Genomic DNA, 27,420 nt, shown 5'->3' on the forward strand with positions numbered 1-27,420 from the left:
CTTATAATCTTGATTTGTATACTCTTCTTTACTAGCTTCTTCAGGTCTCTCAAATCTTCTTCTCTTTCTCTAATTCAATTCTTTATTGTGCAATTTTTACAACTCCCTGGACACTTTATCTCAGCAATATGATATCAACATTTGGTACTCAATGATCTGATTTATACACTCAGTTCTCCGATTTGATCTTTGGTTTCAACACTTCAACATGATGCAATTTTACCTCAACTCTCTAGACACTTTATCTCAACAACCTTATTTGTGCATTTAGTCCTCAACAATCTTGTTATGTACACTTAGTTCTTTGTTTTGATATTTATCCTTAACTCTTCAGAAATATTCCTTTAGTCTTTGTTGCCACACTATCAATCATCCTCATACTCTGCTATCACACTATTAATCGTGCTTCACACTCTTGTTTCACATAGTCTCCACACATTTTCTACCCATCTCAAACTTTGATTGCTGTCATAATCACTTGAGACACACTACACAATTTACTTAACCAAAAATATTTATACTTTTCTCCCACTCAAATTTACAATGGTTTTGACACCTCTCATCAATCTAATACTGTGGTTGACACGTATGGTATTAGATATTGACCATGTCAACACCTAAAATAAAAAAAAATGTGTCCCCGCTATTGTAGATCAATTGATGGTTAAGAAAAATCAGAGGTAAAATATCAACATGAAAAGACTCTAAAACAAGATTCTCCAAGGTTGAAAGAAATATTCGCCTCACACTATCACAACAAAAATTCTTACACTTAACAACAATTCATGATGTAGGAATCACAGATAAAATATTCTCCCATACAGTCAAAACTTACGGCGTTATCTTGGCGAGATTATTGAAGCTTCCAAAGGTGATGAATCCATTAGAAAGAGTTGGTGTTTCTGCAACAGGCCCTGCTTCTCGAGATGGTGTATAGTAGAGGAAACATTTAGGAAATCATACAAGCTCTTCCACTTTCTTCTACCTTGTGTCTGAAGGATTTCCTAATGAACCTATAAATCAATAATCAATGGTCGGAAAACCAGTTGTATTTGGAGAACCAATCCATATAGCATGTATTGGAGCAAGCCTTCTTCTCATGAATTCCATATATATCTCACGAAATCCCACATTTCTTCAAAACTCTTTGTACAAACCTACGTGTCTTTGCATCTACCTTAAAAACTGCAGAATAAATGACCACATTGTGATTGTTAATCATGGCATGCAAGAGGTGCTTCTGTAAAATATGAGACTAAATGTGTGAATTAATCTGGTGATATATAACCAATAACTAGTGGCCATTTAGGGTGCTCAGGATTAGTGTACTGAGAATAGATATTCATAAACCATCTACCCCATTTCCTGTGTGCAATATAAATCTTATCATATTTTCCCTCATAGTTATAGATCATCGCTAGCATGCAATTTTGAGTAGCATTACGAGAGTCTAGATCAAATTTCAAGCACCACTCATACGCCTCTATCACAACCATGGTATTACTTGCATCCTTATGAAAAAACCCTCGATTAATACAATTTTTTGCATATGCAGTATTTACTAGTATACCCTTTTCAATCATGCTTGCAGTAGTGTCCATTTTACCCGAGATAGTGTAGACTACACCAAAATTATTGAGAGATTATGAAAAAATAGGTTTTATCGACAAAGCCATCTCATAGCTCTCCATAAATTTGTCAAGATTATCCTTGTATTTGTAAATGACTCCTAAATTGTTGCATCCTTCCACACAATGTGGATGTAAGTGTATGGAATTCTACTAGATCACAATTTCCATGTCAAATTTTAGTAGTTCACCATTAGCAACATCAAGATTGTACATAGAATATGCATAGCGTTGATTATAAAAAAATGTCTTCTTGTAATGAGATATACCCTGATGTATAGCTCCTTCATATTCACCTTTGTAATAGCACATATTTGCAATTATCCTTCACCTTAGCTACATTAATTTCATTTGTCTCCCCAATGATGTGCTTCATTGTTGTCAAGCCCTCTATTACTTCTCCTAGTTGATATCAATGATAATATTTCTAGCAAAGTTCTTTCCAGAGCTCTTATCTTCTTGATTATGGCCTTGGGTGCTAGGAAATTTGAGAAAAAATAAAGGGGCATAGCTTGTAGAACACATTTTAAAAGGGTTAAGTGCCCAAAAATATTGAGGGATCTAAAAGTCCAACTTTCAATATTTTTCTCAAATTTTAGGATCAAATTCTCCCATATATAGTGGTGAAGGATATTCTCAGTAAAGTGGGCACCTAAATATTTGGACAAAAGGGAACTCCAATGGAATCATAGAATTTGAGTAATGTTAATATGAGTGTGTTGAGGATTGTTTAAAAGGAATACATGGGATATTACAAGATTATTTTCCATTCGGGAGGTTGCGTGGAAGTCATCAATAATTTATTTGAATGTGAGGAAGTGTTAAATAGGATGCACGAATAGACGTAGAGATCTTAGAGGTATATTTTTTATAGGTAAAACTACTCCACCCTCCATTCTATCTTTTCCAAATCATGGTGCAAAAAGAGCCATGCCATTCACTAATCCATTTGCAATTAGAATTACAAGAAGGGAACAAGAAAGAAGAATTGTGGCTTCTCACAAAAGAGGCAAAGCCAAAGAAGAAGAAAAGGTTCCAGAAGTATCTAGTCCACAAGAATTCATACTTTCATCTTATCAAATGAATGAAGAATTAATCAATGGCCAACCACTTTAAATACCATTTGCAGATAATCCTATAGAAGAACCAAAATATTCCATTTCATGATAGGAATTTGTACAAGGTAATATGATTGAAATTTGAAGGACAAGGATGAACAGAACGAACAAAAGGCGTACGAACATCAAGTGTTGAAGATAAGTTTGGATTTTTATTTTTGGATCCATAAACAAATGTCCAAATGGAAAATATTCTACCATTGGAATTACCTAATTTCCATGGTATGAGAACTAAAGATGCTAAAATTTCCTTTTTGAATTTGATGTATTATGTCACAATTATGATTACTATCTTGATGCTCATAAACTCAAGTTGTTTCTAGCTACTATTAATGATTTAGTTTTGCATTGGTTTATGGGATTGGGAACTAATAATATCAAAAATTGGGATGAAAAGTGTCAATGTTTTCTTGAAAAATATCAAGATTACTGTACAAATCAAGATTTGCGAGAAGAAGTCTTAAAAATGGCACAAAAATAGGATGAAAGCCTTGAATATTATATAAAAATATTTCATTATAACATAAAAAAGGATATTAACATAAATTAGATTTATATACTCTTAAAATCCTTTTGCTTCATGGTATCAAAGATGAATGGATAGATATACTTAATATCATGGTAAAAAGAAATGTGTCACAATTGAGTTATCCATATCTCTATAATCTATGCACACACATTTCTTGAGGAAAACCTAAATATGGTAAGGAACCCAGAGATGCCATTTTTAGATCAACGGATCAACAACCGAGGGATAAGTATAGCTGAAATTGGCAATTTTTTGGAAATTTTCAAAACTAATATTCTTAGTACTCTTAGCTCACAATTAGGTGTGCTGAAAAGTAAGCAAAAGAAAGAGGAAGAGAATGTGGTTTTGTTTTTTTTTTGTAAAAAATGTAGAAAAAACATCTATTGAGAAAATGTCCTTTGAATAATATTCAACTTTGTGGTATTTGTGCAAGGAAGCATGCAATAGAAAATTGCCCTCCAATACCATAAATTAAAGCAGTCTATGAAAGAGATAAAGAAACAACAAAACAAATCTTTTTTGTTGCACAAAAAAGACCTTGTCAGCCCTGAACATTAGATATGTCTTAAGACCCTACACAACATTTTTTTACCTAGTATCATAGCCATGGGGTGAGTTCAAAGTTGAAAGAGAATCTTGATGGGTTTTAAACATCAAGTGTGTGAATGAAAAGAGCTATGAAGATGTGTAAGGAGGCGTACAACAAATCCCATGCCATGCCTCTTGTTGAGAGTATATTTATCTCAAGGATGCACACAAAGTGTTTGATCGAATGCTTCAGTGAGATGATTTATCATGGTTTTTTTTCTTCAGATTGTAGGAAATGGATGGACGACATATGGAAGAGAGAGATGTTGGTTGTGTATCATAAACATCACATACACACACAACATACATACATACATACATATATATATATATATATATATATATATATATATATATATATATATATATACAGAGAGAGAGAGAGAGAGATAAACCATGATAAATCATCTCATTGAAGCATTCCATCAAACACTTTGTGTGCATCCTTGAGATAAATATACTCTCAACAAGAGGCATTTGACATTTTTACATGTAAATGGGCACACTGATGAAAGACCAGGTAAAGCATGTGTACCCCAGGGAAATTATCAATAAATTTTGGAGTATGTGATTAGGATGCATGATAAATTACTTAATACCTTGGATATGAACTTTGACATGGATAGGGCCTGGAGGTGAACAATGTTGATTCACTTGGCTAGTTCAGTTGTATTTCTTCAATAGAATCCCAATTCAAATTTTAAAGGGGGATTGTTAGGTAAACTTGGCTCAATGAAAGAATTAAATTTACTTGAGTAATAGTGGTAGTTTTAGTAACATGGTTTTGGTTGCCCGTGGTTTTGCATCTATGGGTTACATGTAATGAAGCCTTTAAAAGGCTATGGAATACTTCATTGTAATGGGCCAGGGGGGTGACAAGTGAAGGCTTACTTAGTTGACTTGGTCAGGTGTGGCCAAGGGACATTAATATAATATTCTAATAGCTTATTTTTTCTTGAATTCGGGTCTTCCAAGATAAACCTTGTGTTTATATGTGTTTTTTGTTGTTGGTAAATTTACCTTTCTTAATTAATTTCTCTTGGTAATTTTAACACGTACAATGTTGAGTTATAAAATTTTCCAACCTATACAATTACCCCTCTTAATTTACATGATATCCATCTTAGATTAAGAAAATTAAATCATAAATATTTTCCTATTGTTATTGAAGAAAACATTGAGAAAGAAACTCTTAATTATTACTTTGCAAATTACTGCATTTTATATTCTTATTCGAAGAGAATATTACATTACCAACATTTTCCAGAACCCACAGGGAGACCAACTAACCTAATTGGCCAATAATAGAGAATAATTTCCCATGTCCATAGATATCAAGACCAACATTTACTCAGTTGGTCTACAAAGCTCAGAGCTGAAGGGAAATACAATTCATCGATGACATAATCAATAACCACAAAACATATGACCAAGTAAAACAAACAATGGGCATACAGAAACCACCAAAAAATATCCATAAGGTGTATTGGACTATCCACAAAACATCCATAAATAACCATAAGGCACCCAAAACCATCCATAACCATTTATAAACTAACCACCATGTGTGCAGAACCATCTACAATTTTTTATAAGTCACATAGTACCAAAAGATAATACGACCACCATTGAAAAGCGTAGAAATTGCAATTATTAATTAAATGATAATAATAGTTTTATTGCAATAAAGCAAACATATTCTTCTATAATAGATCAACCATAGTCATCTAAATCTCCTCATTTTCTAGAGAAGTTGAATTTGGATATGTAAATCAAACAATTTGAATATGATTTATTGGGTGATCTAAATAATATTTGTATTAAAATTCTTCACTACAAGCAATAATAGATATTTCAATTTATGCTAAAATAGTTAGGGAATAATGTTTAACAAAACCAAGGAGAAATAAAAAAAGATGCACAAATAGTTTAAGTCATCGGTAAATTAGAAAATTTAATGTCGGGTTAAATGTTTCCAAAAACATATGTTAGTCCTAGTAGTCCTATTATTAAGATCCATTTTAATAAAATCCCATTTCCAAACATTTTGATCAGTTCAGGAGTTGTAATTAATGTCATGACAAAAGGAACTATGGATGAATTACAATTGTATAATATTCATCACACATACAATTTTACAATGAGCAGATAGATGTACAATAAAACCTAAAAGAGTGACAAAAGATGTTATAATATATTTACATTCTTGGAAATATCTCATGGATTTTATGGTTTCATAGCCTAAATCTAACTTGGGTGATCATCCATTAATCTTAGGAAGATCATGGTAGCTATATTTGATGCATTTATTAGTTGTATATTTAGAAACATGACAATTTCACATGTTGATTCAGTTAAGAAGTTTACTTTGTTTTCACCTACAAATATTTAACTAAATTAGGAAAATAACAATGGCTTGGTGGCACAAATAGTGATGAAGAAATAGTACAAACATTTTTTACAATTAACCAAGCTATGAATCTAAAAGATATATTTAAGATAATCAAATCATTGATTTTATTACTAATTTAATATGATTTCATTTCTCGTGGCCAATGTTGAAATTTGGTACCGGAGGACAGGTGGTTCCCTTAGGCTTTGATCTTTGGCCTAGGGAAAAGTGTCCAAAAGAATTTAATTTTTCTCCTAAAGTGACTTTATAATTTTATAAAGTTAAATCTAATTTAAAAGTGACTTTAAGTGATAAAGTTACTAAGTCTAATTTTAAAGTAACTTTTATAAAGTAAATGAAAAATTAGAAAGGAAAAGTGACTTTGGAAATAAATGACTAAGTGGGTCTTTATTAAAGTGGGGTGAATTAAAAAATAGGAAGTGAGATTTAAATGAGCATTTAATCTCAGCCATTGATCTAAATCTATTTCAGCCATTGGATTTAGAGATCACCCAAAAGTCACTTGGATCACCCAAAAGTCACTTGGAGTTATATTAAAGGAGGAAAAGGTCATTCATTTCTTTCATGAGCAGATTGGGAGAAGGAGAGCAAGAGAGCAAGAGAGATTTCTGAGCAGGGAGGAGAAGGAGACAGCAGCTTGGCACACATTCCAAGGCAGCAATTGAGCAGATTTGTACAGCTGATTCAGCACATAGTGAAAGGCAGATTTTTGCACAAAAATCGAGGAGCAGTTTGTTGATTTTTCTTCACACAAAACGGAGTCCGTCCAACATTTATTGCTGTCATGTTTGCTATAATTTCCAGATTGCTGTGAGGCACGGGAAAGGAGATAAGTTGTAAATTTGCTTGCTGATTTTTTGCTGAATAATTCTCACTGTAAAAAGGCAATTTTCAGAAATAAAGAAGAGCTCTCAAACTGGTTTTCCCCAAGAGTTGTAGGGGGTTTTTCCAGGGTCAAGTTGACCAAAAATATCAGTGTTTTAATGGCTGTTTTTGATTGCTGATTTTTAATTCTGCAATTTCCAGCATTCTGAAAAATTTCCAGAATTTGTGTTTTCAGCAATATTTATTTTTTCAGTCTGTTAAATGTATGGTTATGGGAATGGGCATTTAACTACATGGGAGAAATAAGGAGAAACTGAAAACTGGGGTGGGAAAACAGAAATTTCTACATGGTATCAGAGCTTGAGTGCTGAAGGGCAGTTTGGGACAGCAAAAGGAAAAATTACAGTTGCTGATTTTTCACTCAGAAAATTCCAGCAAGTTGATTTTTTCATAAACAGCAGTTTTATCTTTACTACAACAGTGTTATTTTTCAGTTTTAGGACAGCAAGATGTCATTGGGATTGAGGGTGGAGGATAGGTTGGATGGGCATATAAATTACAGCGTTTGGAAGGAGAGAATGCAGAGTATCTTTGAGGAGGCAGAAGTCTGGGATATCATGGTGCATACCGCACAGAACCCTGTTGTTGTGCCCACTGATGTTACTCAGTTGGCTGAGTATAAAAAGAAGAACAATAAGGGTAAGAGGCTGATTCTAGACGGAATCAAAGACCATTGCATTCCTCATGTGAGAGGAAAGAGAAATGCCCATGAGATGTGGACAGCATTGTCCAATCTCTACCAGAGTACCAATGAGAACCGGAAGATGGTCCTGAAAGAGAAGATGAAGAACATTAACATGGGTAATGATAGTGCAGCTGGATATCTCACAAAGATTACTAATGTGAGAGATGAGTTGGCAGCGATTGGAGAGGCCATTCCACCCACTGAGTTGGTGTGGATTGCAGTGAATGGCCTCCCCCGTTCATGGTTGAACTTTGCTGATGGGGTTTGTGCACGTGAGACCCTTCCCACATGGGAGAGGTTTTGGGATGATTGCATTCAGACAGAGATCAGGAAAGGTCAGCTTGGGGCAGCCAAGCCAGTTGAGCAGAATGAGGATGTAGCACTGGTGGCAGGAGGCAAGAAAGGCAAAGGGAAGAAGCAGGCTTACACAAGCAGTGGTGGGGGCAAAGGCAAAGGTAAAGGTAAACAGGGGAACACACAGAAGGACTATTCCAAGGTGAAGTGTTGGAATTGTCAGAAGATGGGACACTATGCAGTTGTGTGTTCGGAGAAGAAGAAGAAGAAGGGGAAGAACCAGGACGTGGCAGCTTCAGCAAATATTGAGGACTTTGCAGATCGTTTTGACCGGGAGTTTGCGTTCACTACGTGTGAGTCCTCTAGTGCAGGATCACCTGCCACACAGGTTCAGAGGGAGCATGCTTTTCCCTCAATTAGCGGAGCATCTTCAGGTATCTGGTATGTGGACAGTGGGGCTTCACGTCATATGACAGGAGTCCGTGAGTACTTCTCAGAGCTTTCAGAGAGTGGCACTAATATTGAGGTAGTACTCGGTGATGACAGAGTTGTTAGAGCAATCGGGGTGGGGACAGTGACATTTCAGAGGGAGTCCAAACCTCCCTTGAAGGTTTCAGAGGTTCTTTATGTGCCAGGGATGAGGAAGAACCTCATAACCGTCTCAGCTTTGGAGGACAGAGGATATGAGGTACTGTTCAGGGGAGGACAGGTGTTGATGTATCCCAGGGACACTCCAGCTGATTCAGCTAGAGTGATAGGGGTACGCCATGCAAAGGTGTACAAGTTTGCATTCCAACCCCTTTTGGCATTGAGCAGTAGTACCGACAGCAGAGCTAGCAGTTCTGCTCTGTGTGAGATTTGGCACCGCAGGATGGGACATATGTATCATGGAGCCTTGAGGACATTGCGGGAGATCACTACAGGTGTGCCAGATTTCAGTACTGATCACTTTGATACTTGCAGAGGTTGTGCGATGGGCAAGTTTGCCAAATCCCCTTTTCCCAACAGTGACAGCAGAGCGACGGGGATACTTGATTTGATTCATTCCGATGTGAGCGGTCGGATGTCTCATGTTTCCTTGAGTGGATATGAGTACTATGTGTTATTCATTGATGATCACTCCAGGAGGACCTGGATTTATTTTTTGAAGACCAAGAGTGAGGTCTTCAAGCGGTTTCAGGAGTTCAGAGCTCTTGTGGAGACTCAGACAGGTCGAAAGATCAAGTCCTTGAGGTCGAACAATGGAGGAGAGTACACCCTTGGAGAGTTTGTTGACTATTGTGCGGAGGCAGGCATTAGGAGGGAGTTCATTGTTCCTTACAACCCCCAGCAGAACGGAGTTGCAGAGAGGAAGAACAGATCCATCATAGGGGCTGCCAAAGCCATGTTACATGATCAAGGGTTGCCATTGTTCTTGTGGGCAGAAGCCTGCAACACAGCTGTTTACTTAGAGAACAGGAGTCCGCATCGTGTCTTGGGGCACATGACTCCGGAGAAGGCTTTCTCTGGGAAGAAGCCTGATATTTGTCATCTTCATATCTTTGGATGCATAACATACTCCTATATACCCAAGGAGAAGAGGACCAAACTAGAGCCCACCGCAGAGAAGGGTATCTTTGTGGGCTACAATGAGACCTCAAAGGCCTTTCGGATTTACATTCCTGCACAGAGGAGAGTTGTTGTCAGACGGGATGTGAAGTTCAAGGAGGACAGGGCCTTTAGGAGGTCACGGGAGTTAGAGTATCTGGATCAGCCAGACCCTCAGCAGCAGTTGAGTCAGTCGCAGGGATCCAGTGGGCAGGGATCAGGAGGATCCGAAGGTACATCTATGAGGATGTCAGGTCCATCAGTGAGCAGTGGCTCGCCGAGCCAGAGGGGTGGTGCTCCGGGCAACATGCAGAGCAGTTCACAGAGCAGTTCACTAGGGAGTCCACTAATGGACAGTTCACACGATACCTCAGCTTCTACAGGTTCAGGTGCAGGCAGGAGGACAGCAGACAGACATTCAGGAGTTCAGGCTACTGATGATGATGAGGAGGAGGAGTTTCATTCTCCAGTAGGAGAAGTGCGCTCAGGGAAGAGGAAGCCCAAGTGGCTTCAGGACACCTTGAGAGATGCCACATCTGTTGCTGAGCCGAAGAGGCCGGTCAGAGAGAGTAGACCACCTGAGAGGTTTTCTAGTTATATGGCGATGGTTACCAGCATCCTTGACTCTGAGCCTTCTAGCTATGAGGAGGCAGCTAGCCAGCAGGTCTGGAGAGAGGCCATGCATGAGGAGTATTCTTTTATCATGAAGAATGATGTTTGGGAGGTGGTGCCAAGGCCTGAGGGCAAATCCGTGGTTACTTCCAGATGGCTTTACAAGGTAAAGCATTCTGCAGATGGCAGCATTGAGAAATTCAAAGCGAGGTTTGTGGCTAGAGGGTTCTCCCAGGTAGAGGGAGTTGATTATGAGGAGACCTTCGCTCCCGTGGCTCGATATACTTCGATCTGCTCCATTATATCGATAGCAGCAGAGATGGGTTGGAAGATCCACCAGATGGATTTGAAGACCGCATTTCTCAATGGCTTCATACAGGAGGAGGTGTACATTGAGCAGCCACAGGGCTTTGAGGTGCATGGGAAGGAGTCCCATGTGTGCAGACTGAAGAAGGCCCTTTATGGCCTGAAGCAAGCTCCCAGAGCTTGGTACTCCAGGATAGATACATACTTGCAGGGGATGGGTTTCACAAAGAGTGAGGCAAATCCGAACCTTTACTTTATTGTGATTGGTGAGGAGCCTCTCATTCTGGTGCTTTATGTGGATGACTTGATCATTACAGGTGCAGAGAGACTCATAGAGCACTGCAAGAGAGATCTTGCGGTGGAGTTTGAGATGAAGGACATCGGCCTGATGCATTACTTTTTGGGTTTGGAGGTGTGGCAGGAGGAGGGGCATTTCTTCCTGGGGCAGGGGAAGTATATTGTGGACATCCTTAGTAGATTCCACATCGAGGATTGTAGACCCATGTCGACACCGATGATCACCAACTGGAAGAAGCTTCATGCTTCGGATTCCGAGTTGGTGGATCCCACATTGTACAGGCAGCTGATTGGTTCCTTGATGTATTTGGTCAACACTAGACCAGATATCTGTTTTGCAGTCAACACGATGAGTCAGTTTATGTGTGAGCCTAGGAAGGTTCACTGGGTGGCTGCAAAACACATTTTGCGGTACTTGCAGGGGACAGTGGATTATGGTCTGGACTACAGGCAGGGAGATGGAGTGAGATTGGCAGGATACACTGATTCTGATTGGGCAGGTTGTGCTTCTGATAGGAAGAGCACTTCAGGGTGTTGTTTTGGGTTGGGTTCAGCAGTAGTGTCATGGTTCAGCCGGAAGTAGCAGTCAGTAGCACTGAGTTCAGCGGAAGCAGAGTATATGGCAGCCAGTCTAGCTAGTTGTGAGGCCATCTGGCTTCGCAAGATGTTGTTTGGCTTATTTGGTCAGCCGTTGAGACCTTCAGTGATTTACTGTGATAATCAGAGTTGCATTAAATTCACGGAGAATCCAGTATTTCATGACAGGTCAAAGCATATCGGGATCAGATATCATTTCATCAGAGACTATGTTCAGAAGGGAGTTGTGAAACTTGAGTATATTTCCACTGATGAGCAGGTTGCAGATATTCTTACCAAAGCCTTACCACGGGGCAAGCATGTCTACTTCAGAGACAAGATTAGTGTGGCGAGGAACACCTTCCTCGGTAAGAGGGAGTGTTGAAATTTGGTACCGGAGGACAGGTGGTTCCCTTAGGCTTTGATCTTTGGCCTAGGGAAAAGTGTCCAAAAGAATTTAATTTTTCTCCTAAAGTGACTTTATAATTTTATAAAGTTAAATCTAATTTAAAAGTGACTTTAAGTGATAAAGTTACTAAGTCTAATTTTAAAGTAACTTTTATAAAGTAAATGAAAAATTAGAAAGGAAAAGTGACTTTGGAAATAAATGACTAAGTGGGTCTTTATTAAAGTGGGGTGAATTAAAAAATAGAAAGTGAGATTTAAATGAGCATTTAATCTCAGCCATTGATCTAAATCTATTTCAGCCATTGGATTTAGAGATCACCCAAAAGTCACTTGGATCACCCAAAAGTCACTTGGAGTTATATTAAAGGAGGAAAATGAGGAAAAGGTCATTCATTTCTTTCATGAGCAGATTGGGAGAAGGAGAGCAAGAGAGATTTATGAGCAGGGAGGAGAAGGAAACAGTAGCTTGGCACACATTCCAAGGCAGCAGTTGAGCAGATTTGTACAACTGATTCAGCACATAGTGAAAGGCATATTTTTGCACAAAAATCGAGGAGCAGTTTGCTGATTTTTCTGCACACAAAACGGAGGCCATACAACATTTATTGCTGTCCTGTTTGCTGTAATTTCCAGATTGCTGTGAGGCACGGGAAAGGAGATAAGTTGTAAATTTGCTTGCTGATTTTTTGCTGAATAATTCTCACTGTAAAAAGGCAATTTTCAAAAATAAAGAAGAGCTCTCAAATTGGTTTTCCCCAAGAGTTGTAGGGATTTTTTCCAGGGTCAAGTTGACCAAAAATATCAGTGTTTTAATGGTTGTTTTTTATTGCTGATTTTTAATTCTGCAATTTCCAACATTCTGAAAAATTTCCAGAATTTGTGTTTTCAGCAATATTTATTTTTTTCAGTCTGTTAAATGTATGGTTATGGGAATGGGCATTTAACTACATGGGAGAAATAAGGAGAAACTGAAAACCGGGGTGGGAAAACAGAAATTTCTACAGCCAATCTTCTTTTATCGTGTCTTGGAGAAAAAATTCACGAAAAAATTACTAAAGACACTTTATCATCTTCTATTTATTTTATTAATTCCATATCAGAATCTTATAGTACCTCTATTGAGATTAAACAAGGAAAAATTAGGCATAAATTCTAATCTTGAATCATCTTAGGAAAAATAATTAATTCAAAAACTACAAAAATATTATAGTGCATTTGCATGAGAATATATTGATATGCATAGAATTCATCCTAACACATATATACATCACATTTATATTCAAAAAAATATATAGGCAAATCAAACAACCCCAAAGATGTATGAATCCAAACCTAAAATATATTGGAAAGAAAGAAATGCAAAAAAAACTATATGTGAATTTCATTCATCCTATTTCTGATAGTTAGTGAGTTTCTCTCTAGTAATTGTTCCTAAAAAGAATGGTAATTGGCAAGTTTCCATGGATTATCATGAATTAAACAAAGCTACCTTAAAATATCATTTTCCTCTTCCATTTATGGATCAAGTTTTAGACACCTTAAAAAAAAAAATATACAAGTTAAACATATATATCTAAAGATTCTTAACTATGGACATTCACCCTAGTTTTTAATGGAAATTTTTACTTTGTAAATAATATTTGTTACTATACCATGGGCCAATATCATGGTTTATCAATACCAAATGCTTAAAAAACCATTTCATATGACACTAGTTCATATCACATTTTATTTAAATTAATGAATTTAATTTAAATGACAAAAAAAGCATAATTGTTGGCCAAACAAATCTCAATCTTTGATTTATGTATACTATTAAAAATATTCTATAGAGATCAATCTCTACCATCCATCTAATAATTAATGATAATTAAATTAAAATTCTAGAAACTTTATTCTAGAATAACATATTCATCAGTGTAATTACTTTTAAATAATTATAAACTCATTTTCATTCGATAAAAGTGAAATACTAATTCTATAAATCACTATCAAATTACCACTACTTAGAAAACTAAATTATAAAAATTTTGCTCCTACATATCATATCCAATTAACCTATAATTCCCATCCAAATTTATCAAAATATTATTAACTAGCAATTGTCCCAAAAGGCACAAAGAGAGGCCGATAGGATTATTAAATTGGAATTGTTGAATTTTTCTAGAAGAGTTAATTGGTTTGTGGAAAACCTTGTTTTCTTAGACTGGATCATTGTGCAATTACTTTTCTTTAGATGTTTTGTTTATATCTATATTACAAGGAACACATTGAATGTCTTATTTCGGATTATTAAATTAGCATAAACGAAAACGAGAAATTAGCATGATGATTTGATGTCTGAAACGTCAAACAAAGCCGCACAGCCTTGTGATTTTAAATATGACATTTTTTTTTCAAGTTTGGTTGAAGATTGACTACCAACGTAACCCCAAGATCCCTGGCATATTTGATTTTCACCATGCTTTTAAATTGCAAATTAATAATTCGTATTTCCTTTTGACACTTGTGCCTTCCATGTGATTTGTCGATATCGCCCATTGGACAATTATCGCTACCCTATGCAAAAAACTTAAAACCATTTGAAATAATAAACAAAAACAGTTTAACCTTCCCTGCTATATCAAGAATACGGCAAAACAGCTACGGGCTCCCTGCAACAAAATAAGGTAAAAATGCCATGGTGGATATACAGGGCAATACTAAACAAATTAATCAATTAATATTAACCCTCATCTTCTATCGGCTTAAAACTATTTACTTGGGCATTGTCAAATACTTATTTACATAGGTCATCTCCATAAATATAGGTTCTGGACATTCAACTGATGGTATTGAGCAAAATAACAAGTAATTAAACAAGAAATGATCGAGTTGATAGAATTTGCAGAGAGCGAACCGAAAATGACCGAATGATTTTTCTCTTTGAGAAAAGAAGAATCGCTACTCACCTTACCTAATAAAATGAATGCCACAAAGTAGTGTACGAACGTCCTTTTGCACGCGTATTATTGTCCTGCATGTTGTTTCACCTGTCCAGATTCACGGCAGGCCATTCAAATACCGTGTTAGAAAGATTTGAGAGACAAAATCCGCATCTGCGGCAAATTTTGACAGATGAAGAAATAAGAAACAAGTGAGAGAAAAGAAAATAGATTCAAAAATCGAAGCTTCTCGTCATATATTACCCCTCCATGGCGAACTCTTCTCTTCCCCCGTTGCAAAATTAATAGGCAGGGAGAAACCATTAAGCAAAAACTGCCAAATAAAATAAAAGCACTATCTCTACGGTTAAAGCCCTTGCGGTTTTTCCACAGCTTCACCGCAATAAAGAAATAATGGATTGAAACTGTTGAAAAAATTGGGTTCCATGCATAGCCATTATCTACCACGCTGCTTTCCCTGTATAAATTTATTAGTAAAACCCATAGACATTGAAAACCAAAAGCATACCTGCTTCTATCCATAAAAAAATTTCGAGAATTTCATTCCAATGGATCAAGAATTTCATCTCTATCGATTCTTCTACTCAACATAACAGCAACAAAATAGAATCGCAAACCCTCTTTTAAAAAAAACATAAATTAAATTCAAAACAGAGAAAAACACAACGAAAATAAAACACTGTAAAATCCAAAATGCATGGCCATGCAACAAAGAAAATAAACTTGAACAAGAAACAAGGCAAGCCAATGCAACGCAGAGTATTGAAGAAAATGATGAGATGAAAGTGAGAACGCGCTTTGTGAGATGCTTTGTGACATAAAAGAATAAGAAAAAGCAGTAAGACAACTCAACCGATATTTGGAAAAAGCAGTCACACTTCAAATCAACGGTTGAAAGTGTCTCATCTTATCCAACGGAGCAAGGTAAAAGTGTTGACTATTGTTGATGCATAATAAATCCTATCGACCTAAAAATCATTTCAATACGAAATTTATCAAAATATTATTAGAAAACACTTGAAAACTAAATTATACGAGACTGACTTTACAACCTGGATATTCTATCGAGGTAAAATATTAAATTATTTCTATTGCAGAAATTTACCAGAAACAGAAGTGTTTAGCATTGTCAATTAAATTAAATTTACACTGGCGTTTGATCTTTGTCCACACAAATCTCATAAAGTAATCCATACAAGACATGACGTAGTGTCGGCATAGTATTTGATATATTAACTAAATTACTAAATTTAGATTGCACTCCCGTTTGATCTTGTCCACACAATGTCTCCATAAAGTAATCATAATAGCAACAACAAAAATCTAAAGGAAATTCTGACCGACTCGGTAGTGACAAATCAAGTCTGAAATTGACCCAGGGAAGATTTGAAGTATGTCATCAATGTCCCCCAACCAGACTGTGTTGGATGCATCGCATCCCAATAAAAGGTTGATCCTGGATGGGTGCACACACTATACAAAGCCTTCCCTGCACTGTCTGTAACGCCGCACTCACTACTGCAACAGGGTTTCAGTGGCTGCCTGAATTTCCCCGCAAATAAAGTCATCCACGCCTTAAATAAACATTCAACAGTGTAGAGCCACAGAAAGAAAGAAAGTACATCCATATGAGACAAGGGGGACAGAGTGTAAAACCATGTTGAAAAACCGCCATGGTATCTGAATACTGATCCAGAATCACAAAAGTTGCATCTGCTCGACCTTTTCTTATTCCCTCCACCGCTTCTTGCAAAAGACTGTTATGATATACGGCTAATGTGTTCAATGTAGCGTCACAACTTGCGTGAGAGTTATCTACTGTAAAAGTAGGCAAGCAGCCCAGAGGCTCCATATCTGTGATTGCAAAGCGTCGGAAACCTAAATTGTACAAACGCACTAAATCTGCTGAGAGCTGCTTGATCAGCGATTCTACAAATGAAGGCACGCCCTGCAAATTCCAGACAGCTAATGTCAATGAGGAATGCAGACGTTAAGCGGCATATTGTTACAAAGATCGATTTAGGCATTTTAGTATGAATATTTTCACAGTAAATATGAAAATTTCTTGTGAACTGTGTGTTGTGTTAGTTGATGTTTATGTATTGTTTGCTTATTATAAAATTTGGATTCCTTTTTTGCCGGAACATATAATTTTTGGTTAAATCTTCATCTTTTGTTATTTAAAATGTTTTCTTAACCGCATGTATTGATTTAGTAGGGTGGAAACTCTTAAAACACTAGGATTGTGTTGAATTCACAATTCAAACTTGTGATTCTAACAGATTTTTATTACATTCTAGGCAAATTTAATTGGAAAATATAGCCTCACAAACTCCAAAATATATAGGCAAAACAAGTTCTGGTCAAATTGTGATCTTTTATTGTTTAAAATGTGTTTTTGATTGTATATAGATATATAGATTCTGTTGAACTTATGAGGATTGAGATTCCAAAAATATTCAAGAATTTGATGGTCAAGAGTCAAACAATTGACCCTCCTCCTGACAATCAGATTTCATTTTGAATCTGTAATCTGCATAGGGCATCAATCTGTATAAAAACACCCTATCCATTCAGCACCATAGAAAACTCTAAAAACTCAGATTGTGAAGGATTCAGAAAAACTCAAATTGTGAAGGATTCAGAGCTAAGACCCATTATACAAAACATCCATATCAAATTGCAAATTCAACTAAAAAAATATATCTTAAAAAATCTCTAAAACATATAACTGATAAACTACGGCCTAGATTATACCTGTACCGCTCCTTGTTGCAGGATGTAGAAAGCGTAATCATTGCCGGAAATCGTGAATAGAAGAAGAGAAAACCTTAAATTCATTGCCGAGTATACTCTATCGGACATCAATCGCTGCCGCTGATCTATTTGGGTAGTCATGTTTGGCAGACCAGGCCATGTAGTGAGGATACCACTCCCGCCAGTTGCAAAGTTCATGCCGAAGCGAAGCCGCTGGTTGGGATAGCTACCCTGCTGATTGTATGGCACTGGCGTAGGGAGCTTGAAAGCTGAAGCTGCAGCATTGGAATCAAAGATTAGAAACCACAAACGAGGCAGAAAAAAACAATTATTCTGAGCAGAAAAATTATAATTATACCTATCAAGTCCGCGAGGACTTTTCCATCCGAATGTCGCCCAGATGGTTTTCCAGGGAAGCTTATACCATATGGAGGTTTCCAGGCGGTATTTGTTTTGTTAAGATCAACCATAGTCATCTAAATCTCCTCATTTTCTAGAGAAGTTGAATTTAGATATGTAAATCAAACAATTTGAATATGATTTATTGGGTGATCTAAATAATATTTGTATTAAAATTCTTCACTACAAGCAATAATAGATATTTCAATTTATGCTAAAATAGTTAGGGAATAATGTTTAACAAAACCAAGGAGAAATAAAAAAAGATGCACAAATAGTTTAAGTCATCGGTAAATTAGAAAATTTAATGTCGGGTTAAATGTTTCCAAAAACATATGTTAGTCCTAGTAGTCCTATTATTAAGATCCATTTTAATAAAATCCCATTTCCAAACATTTTGATCAGTTCAGGAGTTGTAATTAATGTCATGACAAAAGGAACTATGGATGAATTACAATTGTATAATATTCATCACACATACAATTTTACAATGAGCAGATAGATGTACAATAAAACCTAAAAGAGTGACAAAAGATGTTATAATATATTTACATTCTTGGAAATATCTCATGGATTTTATGGTTTCATAGCCTAAATCTAACTTGGGTGATCATCCGTTAATCTTAGGAAGATCATGGTAGCTATATTTGATGCATTTATTAGTTGTATATTTAGAAACATGACAATTTCACATGTTGATTCAGTTAAGAAGTTTACTTTGTTTTCACCTACAATAATTTAACTAAATTAGGAAAATAACAATGGCTTGGTGGCACAAATAGTGATGAAGAAATAGTACAACCATTTTTTACAATTAACCAAGCTATGAATTTAAAAGATATATTTAAGATAATCAAATCATTGATTTTATTACTAATTTAATATGATTTCATTTCCCGTGGCCAATGTTGAAATTTGGTACCGGAGGACAGGTGGTTCCCTTAGGCTTTGATCTTTGGCCTAGGGAAAAGTGTCCAAAAGAATTTAATTTTTCTCCTAAAGTGACTTTATAATTTTATAAAGTTAAATCTAATTTAAAAGTGACTTTAAGTGATAAAGTTACTAAGTCTAATTTTAAAGTAACTTTTATAAAGTAAATGAAAAATTAGAAAGGAAAAGTGACTTTGGAAATAAATGACTAAGTGGGTCTTTATTAAAGTGGGGTGAATTAAAAAATAGAAAGTGAGATTTAAATGAGCATTTAATCTCAGCCATTGATCTAAATCTATTTCAGCTATTGGATTTAGAGATCACCCAAAAGTCACTTGGATCACCCAAAAGTCACTTGGAGTTATATTAAAGGAGGAAAAGGTCATTCATTTCTTTCATGAGCAGATTGGGAGAAGGAGAGCAAGAGAGATTTCTGAGCAGGGAGGAGAAGGAGACAGCAGCTTGGCACACATTCCAAGGCAGCAATTGAGCAGATTTGTACAGCTGATTCAGCACATAGTGAAAGGCAGATTTTTGCACAAAAATCGAGGAGCAGTTTGTTGATTTTTCTTCACACAAAACGGAGTCCGTCCAACATTTATTGCTGTCATGTTTGCTATAATTTCCAGATTGCTGTGAGGCACGGGAAAGGAGATAAGTTGTAAATTTGCTTGCTGATTTTTTGTTGAATAATTCTCACTGTAAAAAGGAAATTTTCAGAAATAAAGAAGAGCTCTCAAACTGGTTTTCCCCAAGAGTTGTAGGGGGTTTTTCCAGGGTCAAGTTGACCAAAAATATCAGTGTTTTAATGTGTTTTAATGGCTGTTTTTGATTGCTGATTTTTAATTCTGCAATTTCCAGCATTCTGAAAAATTTCCAGAATTTGTGTTTTCAGCGATATTTATTTTTTCAGTCTGTTAAATGTATGGTTATGGGAATGGGCATTTAACTACATGGGAGAAATAAGGAGAAACTGAAAACTGGGGTGGGAAAACAGAAATTTCTACATGGTATCAGAGCTTGAGTGCTGAAGGGCAGTTTGGGACAGCAAAAGGAAAAATTACAGTTGCTGATTTTTCACTCAGAAAATTCCAGCAAGTTGATTTTTTCATAAACAACAGTTTTATCTTTACTACAACAGTGCTATTTTTCAGTTTTAGGACAGCAAGATGTCATTGGGATTGAGGGTGGAGGATAGGTTGGATGGGCATATAAATTACAGCGTTTGGAAGGAGAGAATGCAGAGTATCTTTGAGGAGGCAGAAGTCTGGGATATCATGGTGCATACCGCACAGAACCCTGTTGTTGTGCCCACTGATGTTACTCAGTTGGCTGAGTATAAAAAGAAGAACAATAAGGGTAAGAGGCTGATTCTAGACGGAATCAAAGACCATTGCATTCCTCATGTGAGAGGAAAGAGAAATGCCCATGAGATGTGGACAGCATTGTCCAATCTCTAGCAGAGTACCAATGAGAACCGGAAGATGGTCCTGAAGGAGAAGATGAAGAACATTAAGATGGGTAATGATAGTGCAGCTGGATATCTCACAAAGATTACTAATGTGAGAGATGAGTTGGCAGCGATTGGAGAGGCCATTCCACCCACTGAGTTGGTGCGGATTGCAGTGAATGGCCTCCCCCGTTCATGGTTGAACTTTGCTGATGGGGTTTGTGCACGTGAGACCCTTCCCACATGGGAGAGGTTTTGGGATGATTGCATTCAGACAGAGATCAGGAAAGGTCAGCTTGGGGCAGCCAAGCCAGTTGAGCAGAATGAGGATGTAGCACTGGTGGCAGGAGGCAAGAAATGCAAAGGGAAGAAGCAGGCTTCCACAAGCAGTGGTGGGGGCAAAGGCAAAGGTAAAGGTAAACAGGGGAACACACAGAAGGACTATTCCAAGGTGAAGTGTTGGAATTGTCAGAAGATGGGACACTATGCAGTTGTGTGTTCGGAGAAGAAGAAGAAGAAGGGGAAGAACCAGGACGTGGCAGCTTCAGCAAAGATTGAGGACTTTGCAGATCGTTTTGACCGGGAGTTTGCGTTCACTACGTGTGAGTCCTCTAGTGCAGGATCACCTGCCACACAGGTTCAGAGGGAGCATGCTTTTCCCTCGATTAGCGGAGCATCTTCAGGTATCTGGTATGTGGACAGTGGGGCTTCACGTCATATGACAGGAGTCCGTGAGTACTTCTCAGAGCTTTCAGAGAGTGGCACTAATATTGAGGTAGTACTCGGTGATGACAGAGTTGTTAGAGCAATCGGGGTGGGGACAGTGACATTTCAGAGGGAGTCCAAACCTCCCTTGAAGGTTTCAGAGGTTCTTTATGTGCCAGGGATGAGGAAGAACCTCATAACCGTCTCAGCTTTGGAGGACAGAGGATATGAGGTACTGTTCAGGGGAGGACAGGTGTTGATGTATCCCAGGGACACTCCAGCTAATTCAGCTAGAGTGATAGGGGTACGCCATGCAAAGGTGTACAAGTTTGCATTCCAACCCCTTTTGGCATTGAGCAGTAGTACCGACAGCAGAGCTAGCAGTTCTGCTCTGTGTGAGATTTGGCACCGCAGGATGGGACATATGTATCATGGAGCCTTGAGGACATTGCGGGAGATCACTACAGGTGTGCCAGATTTCAGTACTGATCACTTTGATACTTGCAGAGGTTGTGCGATGGGCAAGTTTGCCAAATCCCCTTTTCCCAACAGTGACAGCAGAGCGACGGGGATACTTGATTTGATTCATTCCGATGTGAGCGGTCGGATGTCTCATGTTTCCTTGAGTGGATATGAGTACTATGTGTTATTCATTGATGATCACTCCAGGAGGACCTGGATTTATTTTTTGAAGACCAAGAGTGAGGTCTTCAAGCGGTTTCAGGAGTTCAGAGCTCTTGTGGAGACTCAGACAAGTCGAAAGATCAAGTCCTTGAGGTCGGACAATGGAGGAGAGTACACCCTTGGAGAGTTTGTTGACTATTGTGTGGAGGCAGGCATTAGGAGGGAGTTCACTGTTCCTTACAACCCCCAGCAGAACGGAGTTGCAGAGAGGAAGAACAGATCCATCATAGGGGCTGCCAAAGCCATGTTACATGATCAAGGGTTGCCATTGTTCTTTTGGGCAGAAGCCTGCAACACAGCTGTTTACTTGCAGAACAGGAGTCCGCATCGTGTCTTGGGGCACATGACTCCGGAGAAGGCTTTCTCTGGGAAGAAGCCTGATATTTGTCATCTTCGTATCTTTGGATGCATAACATACTCCTATATACCCAAGGAGAAGAGGACCAAACTAGAGCCCACCGCAGAGAAGGGTATCTTTGTGGGCTACAATGAGACCTCAAAGGTCTTTCGGATTTACATTCCTGCACAGAGGAGAGTTGTTGTCAGACGGGATGTGAAGTTCGAGGAGGACAGGGCCTTTAGGAGGTCACGGGAGTTAGAGTATCTGGATCAGCCAGACCCTCAGCAGCAGTTGAGTCAGTCGCAGGGATCCAGTGGGCAGGGATCAGGAGGATCCGGAGGTACATCTATGAGGATGTCAGGTCCATCAGTGAGCAGTGGCTCGCCGAGCCAGAGGGGTGGTGCTCCGGGCAGCATGCAGAGCAGTTCACAGAGCAGTTCACTAGGGAGTCCACTGATGGACAGTTCACACGGTACCTCAGCTTCTACAGGTCCAGGTGCAGGCAGGAGGACAGCAGACAGACATTCAGGAGTTCAGGCTACTGATGATGATGAGGAGGAGGAGTTTCATTCTCCAGTAGGATAAGTGCGCTCAGGGAAGAGGAAGCCCAAGTGGCTTCAGGACACCTTGAGAGATGCCACATCTGTTGCTGAGCCGAAGAGGCCGGTCAGAGAGAGTAGACCACCTGAGAGGTTTTCTAGTTATATGGCGATGGTTACCAGCATCCTTGACTCTGAGCCTTCTAGCTATGAGGAGGCAGCTAGCCAGCAGGTCTGGAGAGAGGCCATGCAGGAGGAGTATTCTTTTATCATGAAGAATGATGTTTGGGAGGTGGTGCCGAGGCCTGAGGGCAAATCCGTGGTTACTTCCAGATGGCTTTACAAGGTAAAGCATGCTGCAGATGGCAGCATTGAGAAATTCAAAGCGAGGTTTGTGGCTAGAGGGTTCTCCCAGGTAGAGGGAGTTGATTATGAGGAGACCTTCGCCCCCGTGGCTCGATATACTTCGATCCGCTCCATTATATCGATAGCCGCAGAGATGGGTTGGAAGATCCACGAGATGGATTTGAAGACCGCATTTCTCAATGGCTTCATACAGGAGGAGGTGTACATTGAGCAGCCACAGGGCTTTGAGGTGCATGGGAAGGAGTCCCATGTGTGCAGACTGAAGAAGGCCCTTTATGGCCTGAAGCAAGCTCCCAGAGCTTGGTACTCCAGGATAGATACATACTTGCAGGGGATGGGTTTCACAAAGAGTGAGGCAAATCCGAACCTTTACTTTATTGTGATTGGTGAGGAGCCTCTCATTCTGGTGCTTTATGTGGATGACTTGATCATTACAGGTGCAGAGAGACTCATAGAGCACTGCAAGAGAGATCTTGCGGCGGAGTTTGAGATGAAGGACATCGGCCTGATGCATTACTTTTTGGGTTTGGAGGTGTGGCAGGAGGAGGGGCATTTCTTCCTGGGGCAGGGGAAGTATATTGTGGACATCCTTAACAGATTCCACATGGAGGATTGTAGACCCATGTCGACACCGATGATCACCAACTGGAAGAAGCTTCATGCTTCGGATTCCGAGTTGGTGGATCCCACATTGTACAGGCAGCTGATTGGTTCCTTGATGTATTTGGTCAACACTAGACCAGATATATGTTTTGCAGTCAACACGATGAGTCAGTTTATGTGTGAGACTAGGAAGGTTCACTGGGTGGCTGCAAAACACATTTTGCGGTACTTGCAGGGGACAGTGGATTGTGGTCTGGACTACAGGCAGGGAGATGGAGTGAGATTGGTAGGATACACTGATTCTGATTGGGCAGGTTGTGCTTCTGATAGGAAGAGCACTTCAGGGTGTTGTTTTGGGTTGGGTTCAGCAGTAGTGTCATGGTTCAGCCGGAAGTAGCAGTCAGTAGCACTGAGTTCAGCGGAAGCAGAGTATATGGCAGCCAGTCTAGCTAGTTGTGAGGCCATCTGGCTTCGCAAGATGTTGTTTGGCTTATTTGGTCAGCCGTTGAGACCTTCAGTGATTTACTGTGATAATCAGAGTTGCATTAAATTCACGGAGAATCCAGTATTTAATGACAGGTCAAAGCATATCGAGATCAAATATCATTTCATAAGAGACTATGTTCAGAAGGGAGTTGTGAAACTTGAGTATATTTCCACTGATGAGCAGGTTGCAGATATTCTTACCAAAGCCTTACCACGGGGCAAGCATGTCTACTTCAGAGACAAGATGGGTGTGGCGAGGAACACCTTCCTCGGTAAGAGGGAGTGTTGAAATTTGGTACCGGAGGACAGGTGGTTCCCTTAGGCTTTGATCTTTGGCCTAGGGAAAAGTGTCCAAAAGAATTTAATTTTTCTCCTAAAGTGACTTTATAATTTTATAAAGTTAAATCTAATTTAAAAGTGACTTTAAGTGATAAAGTTACTAAGTCTAATTTTAAAGTAACTTTTATAAAGTAAATGAAAAATTAGAAAGGAAAAGTGACTTTGGAAATAAATGACTAAGTGGGTCTTTATTAAAGTGGGGTGAATTAAAAAATAGAAAGTGAGATTTAAATGAGCATTTAATCTCAGCCATTGATCTAAATCTATTTCAGCCATTGGATTTAGAGATCACCCAAAAGTCACTTGGATCACCCAAAAGTCACTTGGAGTTATATTAAAGGAGGAAAAGGAGGAAAAGGTCATTCATTTCTTTCATGAGCAGATTGGGAGAAGGAGAGCAAGAGAGATTTCTGAGCAGGGAGGAGAAGGAGACAGCAGCTTGGCACACATTCCAAGGCAGCAGTTGAGCAGATTTGTACAGCTGATTCAGCACATAGTGAAAGGCATATTTTTGCACAAAAATCGAGGAGCAGTTTGCTGATTTTTCTGCACACAAAACGGAGGCCGTACAACATTTATTGCTGTCCTGTTTGCTGTAATTTCCAGATTGCTGTGAGGCACGGGAAAGGAGATAAGTTGTAAATTTGCTTGCTGATTTTTTGCTGAATAATTCTCACTGTAAAAAGGCAATTTTCAAAAATAAAGAAGAGCTCTCAAATTGGTTTTCCCCAAGAGTTGTAGGGAGTTTTTCCAGGGTCAAGTTGACCAAAAATATCAGTGTTTTAATGTGTTTTAATGGCTGTTTTTGATTGCTGATTTTTAATTCTGCAATTTCCAGCATTCTGAAAAATTTCCAGAATTTGTGTTTTCAGCAATATTTATTTTTTTCAATCTGTTAAATGTATGGTTATGGGAATGGGCATTTAACTACATGGGAGAAATAAGGAGAAACTGAAAACCGGGGTGGGAAAACAGAAATTTCTACAGCCAATCTTCTTTTATCGTGTCTTGGAGAAAAAATTCACGAAAAAATTACTAAAGACACTTTATCATCTTCTATTTATTTTATTAATTCAATATCAGAATCTTATAGTACCTCTATTGAGATTAAACAAGGAAAAATTAGGCATAAATTCTAATCTTGAATCATCTTAGGAAAAATAATTAATTCAAAAACTACAAAAATATTATAGTGCATTTGCATGAGAATATATTGATATGCATAGAATTCATCCTAACACATATATACATCACATTTATATTCAAAAAAATATATAGGCAAATCAAACAACCCCAAAGATGTATGAATCCAGACCTAAAATATATTGGAAAGAAAGAAATGCAAAAAAAACTATATGTGAATTTCATTCATCCTATTTCTGATAGTTAGTGAGTTTCTCTCTAGTAATTGTTCCTAAAAAGAATGGTAATTGGCAAGTTTCCATGGATTATCATGAATTAAACAAAGCTACCTTAAAATATCGTTTTCCTCTTCCATTTATGGATCAAGTTTTAGACGCCTTAAAAAAAATAATATACAAGTTAAACATATATATCTAAAGATTCTTAACTATGGACATTCACCCTAGTTTTTAATGGAAATTTTTACTTTGTAAATAATATTTGTTACTATACCATGGGCCAATATCATGGTTTATCAATACCAAATGCTTAAAAAACCATTTCATATGACACTAGTTCATATCACATTTTATTTAAATTAATGAATTTAATTTAAATGACAAAAAAAGCATAATTGTTGGCCAAACAAATCTCAATCTTTGATTTATGTATACTATTAAAAATATTCTATAGAGATCAATCTCTACCATCCATCTAATAATTAATGATAATTAAATTAAAATTCTAGAAACTTTATTCTAGAATAACATATTCATCAGTGTAATTACTTTTAAATAATTATAAACTCATTTTCATTCGATAAAAGTGAAATACTAATTCTATAAATCACTATCAAATTACCACTACTTAGAAAACTAAATTATAAAAATTTTGCTCCTACATATCATATCCAATTAACCTATAATTCCCATCCAAATTTATCAAAATATTATTAACTAGCAATTGTCCCAAAAGGCACAAAGAGAGGCCGATAGGATTATTAAATTGGAATTGTTGAATTTTTCTAGAAGAGTTAATTGGTTTGTGGAAAACCTTGTTTTCTTAGACTGGATCATTGTGCAATTACTTTTCTTTAGATGTTTTGTTTATATCTATATTACAAGGAACACATTGAATGTCTTATTTCGGATTATTAAATTAGCATAAACAAAAACGAGAAATTAGCATGATGATTTGATGTCTGAAACGTCAAACAAAGCCGCACAGCCTTGTGATTTTAAATATGACATTTTTTTTTCAAGTTTGGTTGAAGATTGACTACCAACGTAACCCCAAGATCCCTGGCATATTTGATTTTCACCATGCTTTTAAATTGCAAATTAATAATTCGTATTTCCTTTTGACACTTGTGCCTTCCATGTGATTTGTCGATATCGCCCATTGGACAATTATCGCTACCCTATGCAAAAAACTTAAAACCATTTGAAATAATAAACAAAAACAGTTTAACCTTCCCTGCTATATCAAGAATACGGCAAAACAGCTACGGCTCCCTGCAACAAAATAAGGTAAAAATGCCATGGTGGATATACAGGGCAATACTAAACAAATTAATCAATTAATATTAACCCTCATCTTCTATCGGCTTAAAACTATTTACTTGGGCATTGTCAACTACTTATTTACATAGGTCATCTCCATAAATATAGGTTTTGGACATTCAACTGATGGTATTGAGCAAAATAACAAGTAATTAAACAAGAAATGATCGAGTTGATAGAATTTGCAGAGAGCGAACCGAAAATGACCGAATGATTTCTCTCTTTGAGAAAAGAAGAATCGCTACTCACCTTACCTAATAAAATGAA

General features: G+C 37.7%; 1 protein-coding gene and 1 pseudogene across 1 annotated transcript; both read right to left on the reverse strand.

The window, feature by feature from the left end:
- Positions 1-594: 594 nt before the first annotated feature.
- Positions 595-1,940, reverse strand: LOC149166376 (putative UDP-N-acetylglucosamine--peptide N-acetylglucosaminyltransferase SPINDLY pseudogene; annotated as a pseudogene).
- A 14,074-nt stretch (positions 1,941-16,014) lies between these two features.
- On the reverse strand, positions 16,015-18,098 carry LOC149166377 (GDSL esterase/lipase At5g03610-like). Its single transcript, XM_089430147.1, has 4 exons — positions 17,987-18,098; positions 17,629-17,903; positions 16,691-16,819; positions 16,015-16,628 (listed from the first exon to the last, which is right to left on the reverse strand). Exons 1-4 carry the CDS (start codon positions 18,096-18,098, stop codon positions 16,230-16,232), a joined length of 915 nt encoding a protein of 304 aa, XP_089286273.1. The 3' UTR covers positions 16,015-16,229.
- Positions 18,099-27,420: the final 9,322 nt, after the last annotated feature.

Source organism: Pinus tabuliformis, chromosome 5_1, assembly GCF_031772625.1.
Source record: "Pinus tabuliformis cultivar Carrire ecotype Pingquan chromosome 5_1, CPIR1, whole genome shotgun sequence".
Lineage (NCBI taxonomy): Eukaryota > Viridiplantae > Streptophyta > Pinopsida > Pinales > Pinaceae > Pinus > Pinus tabuliformis.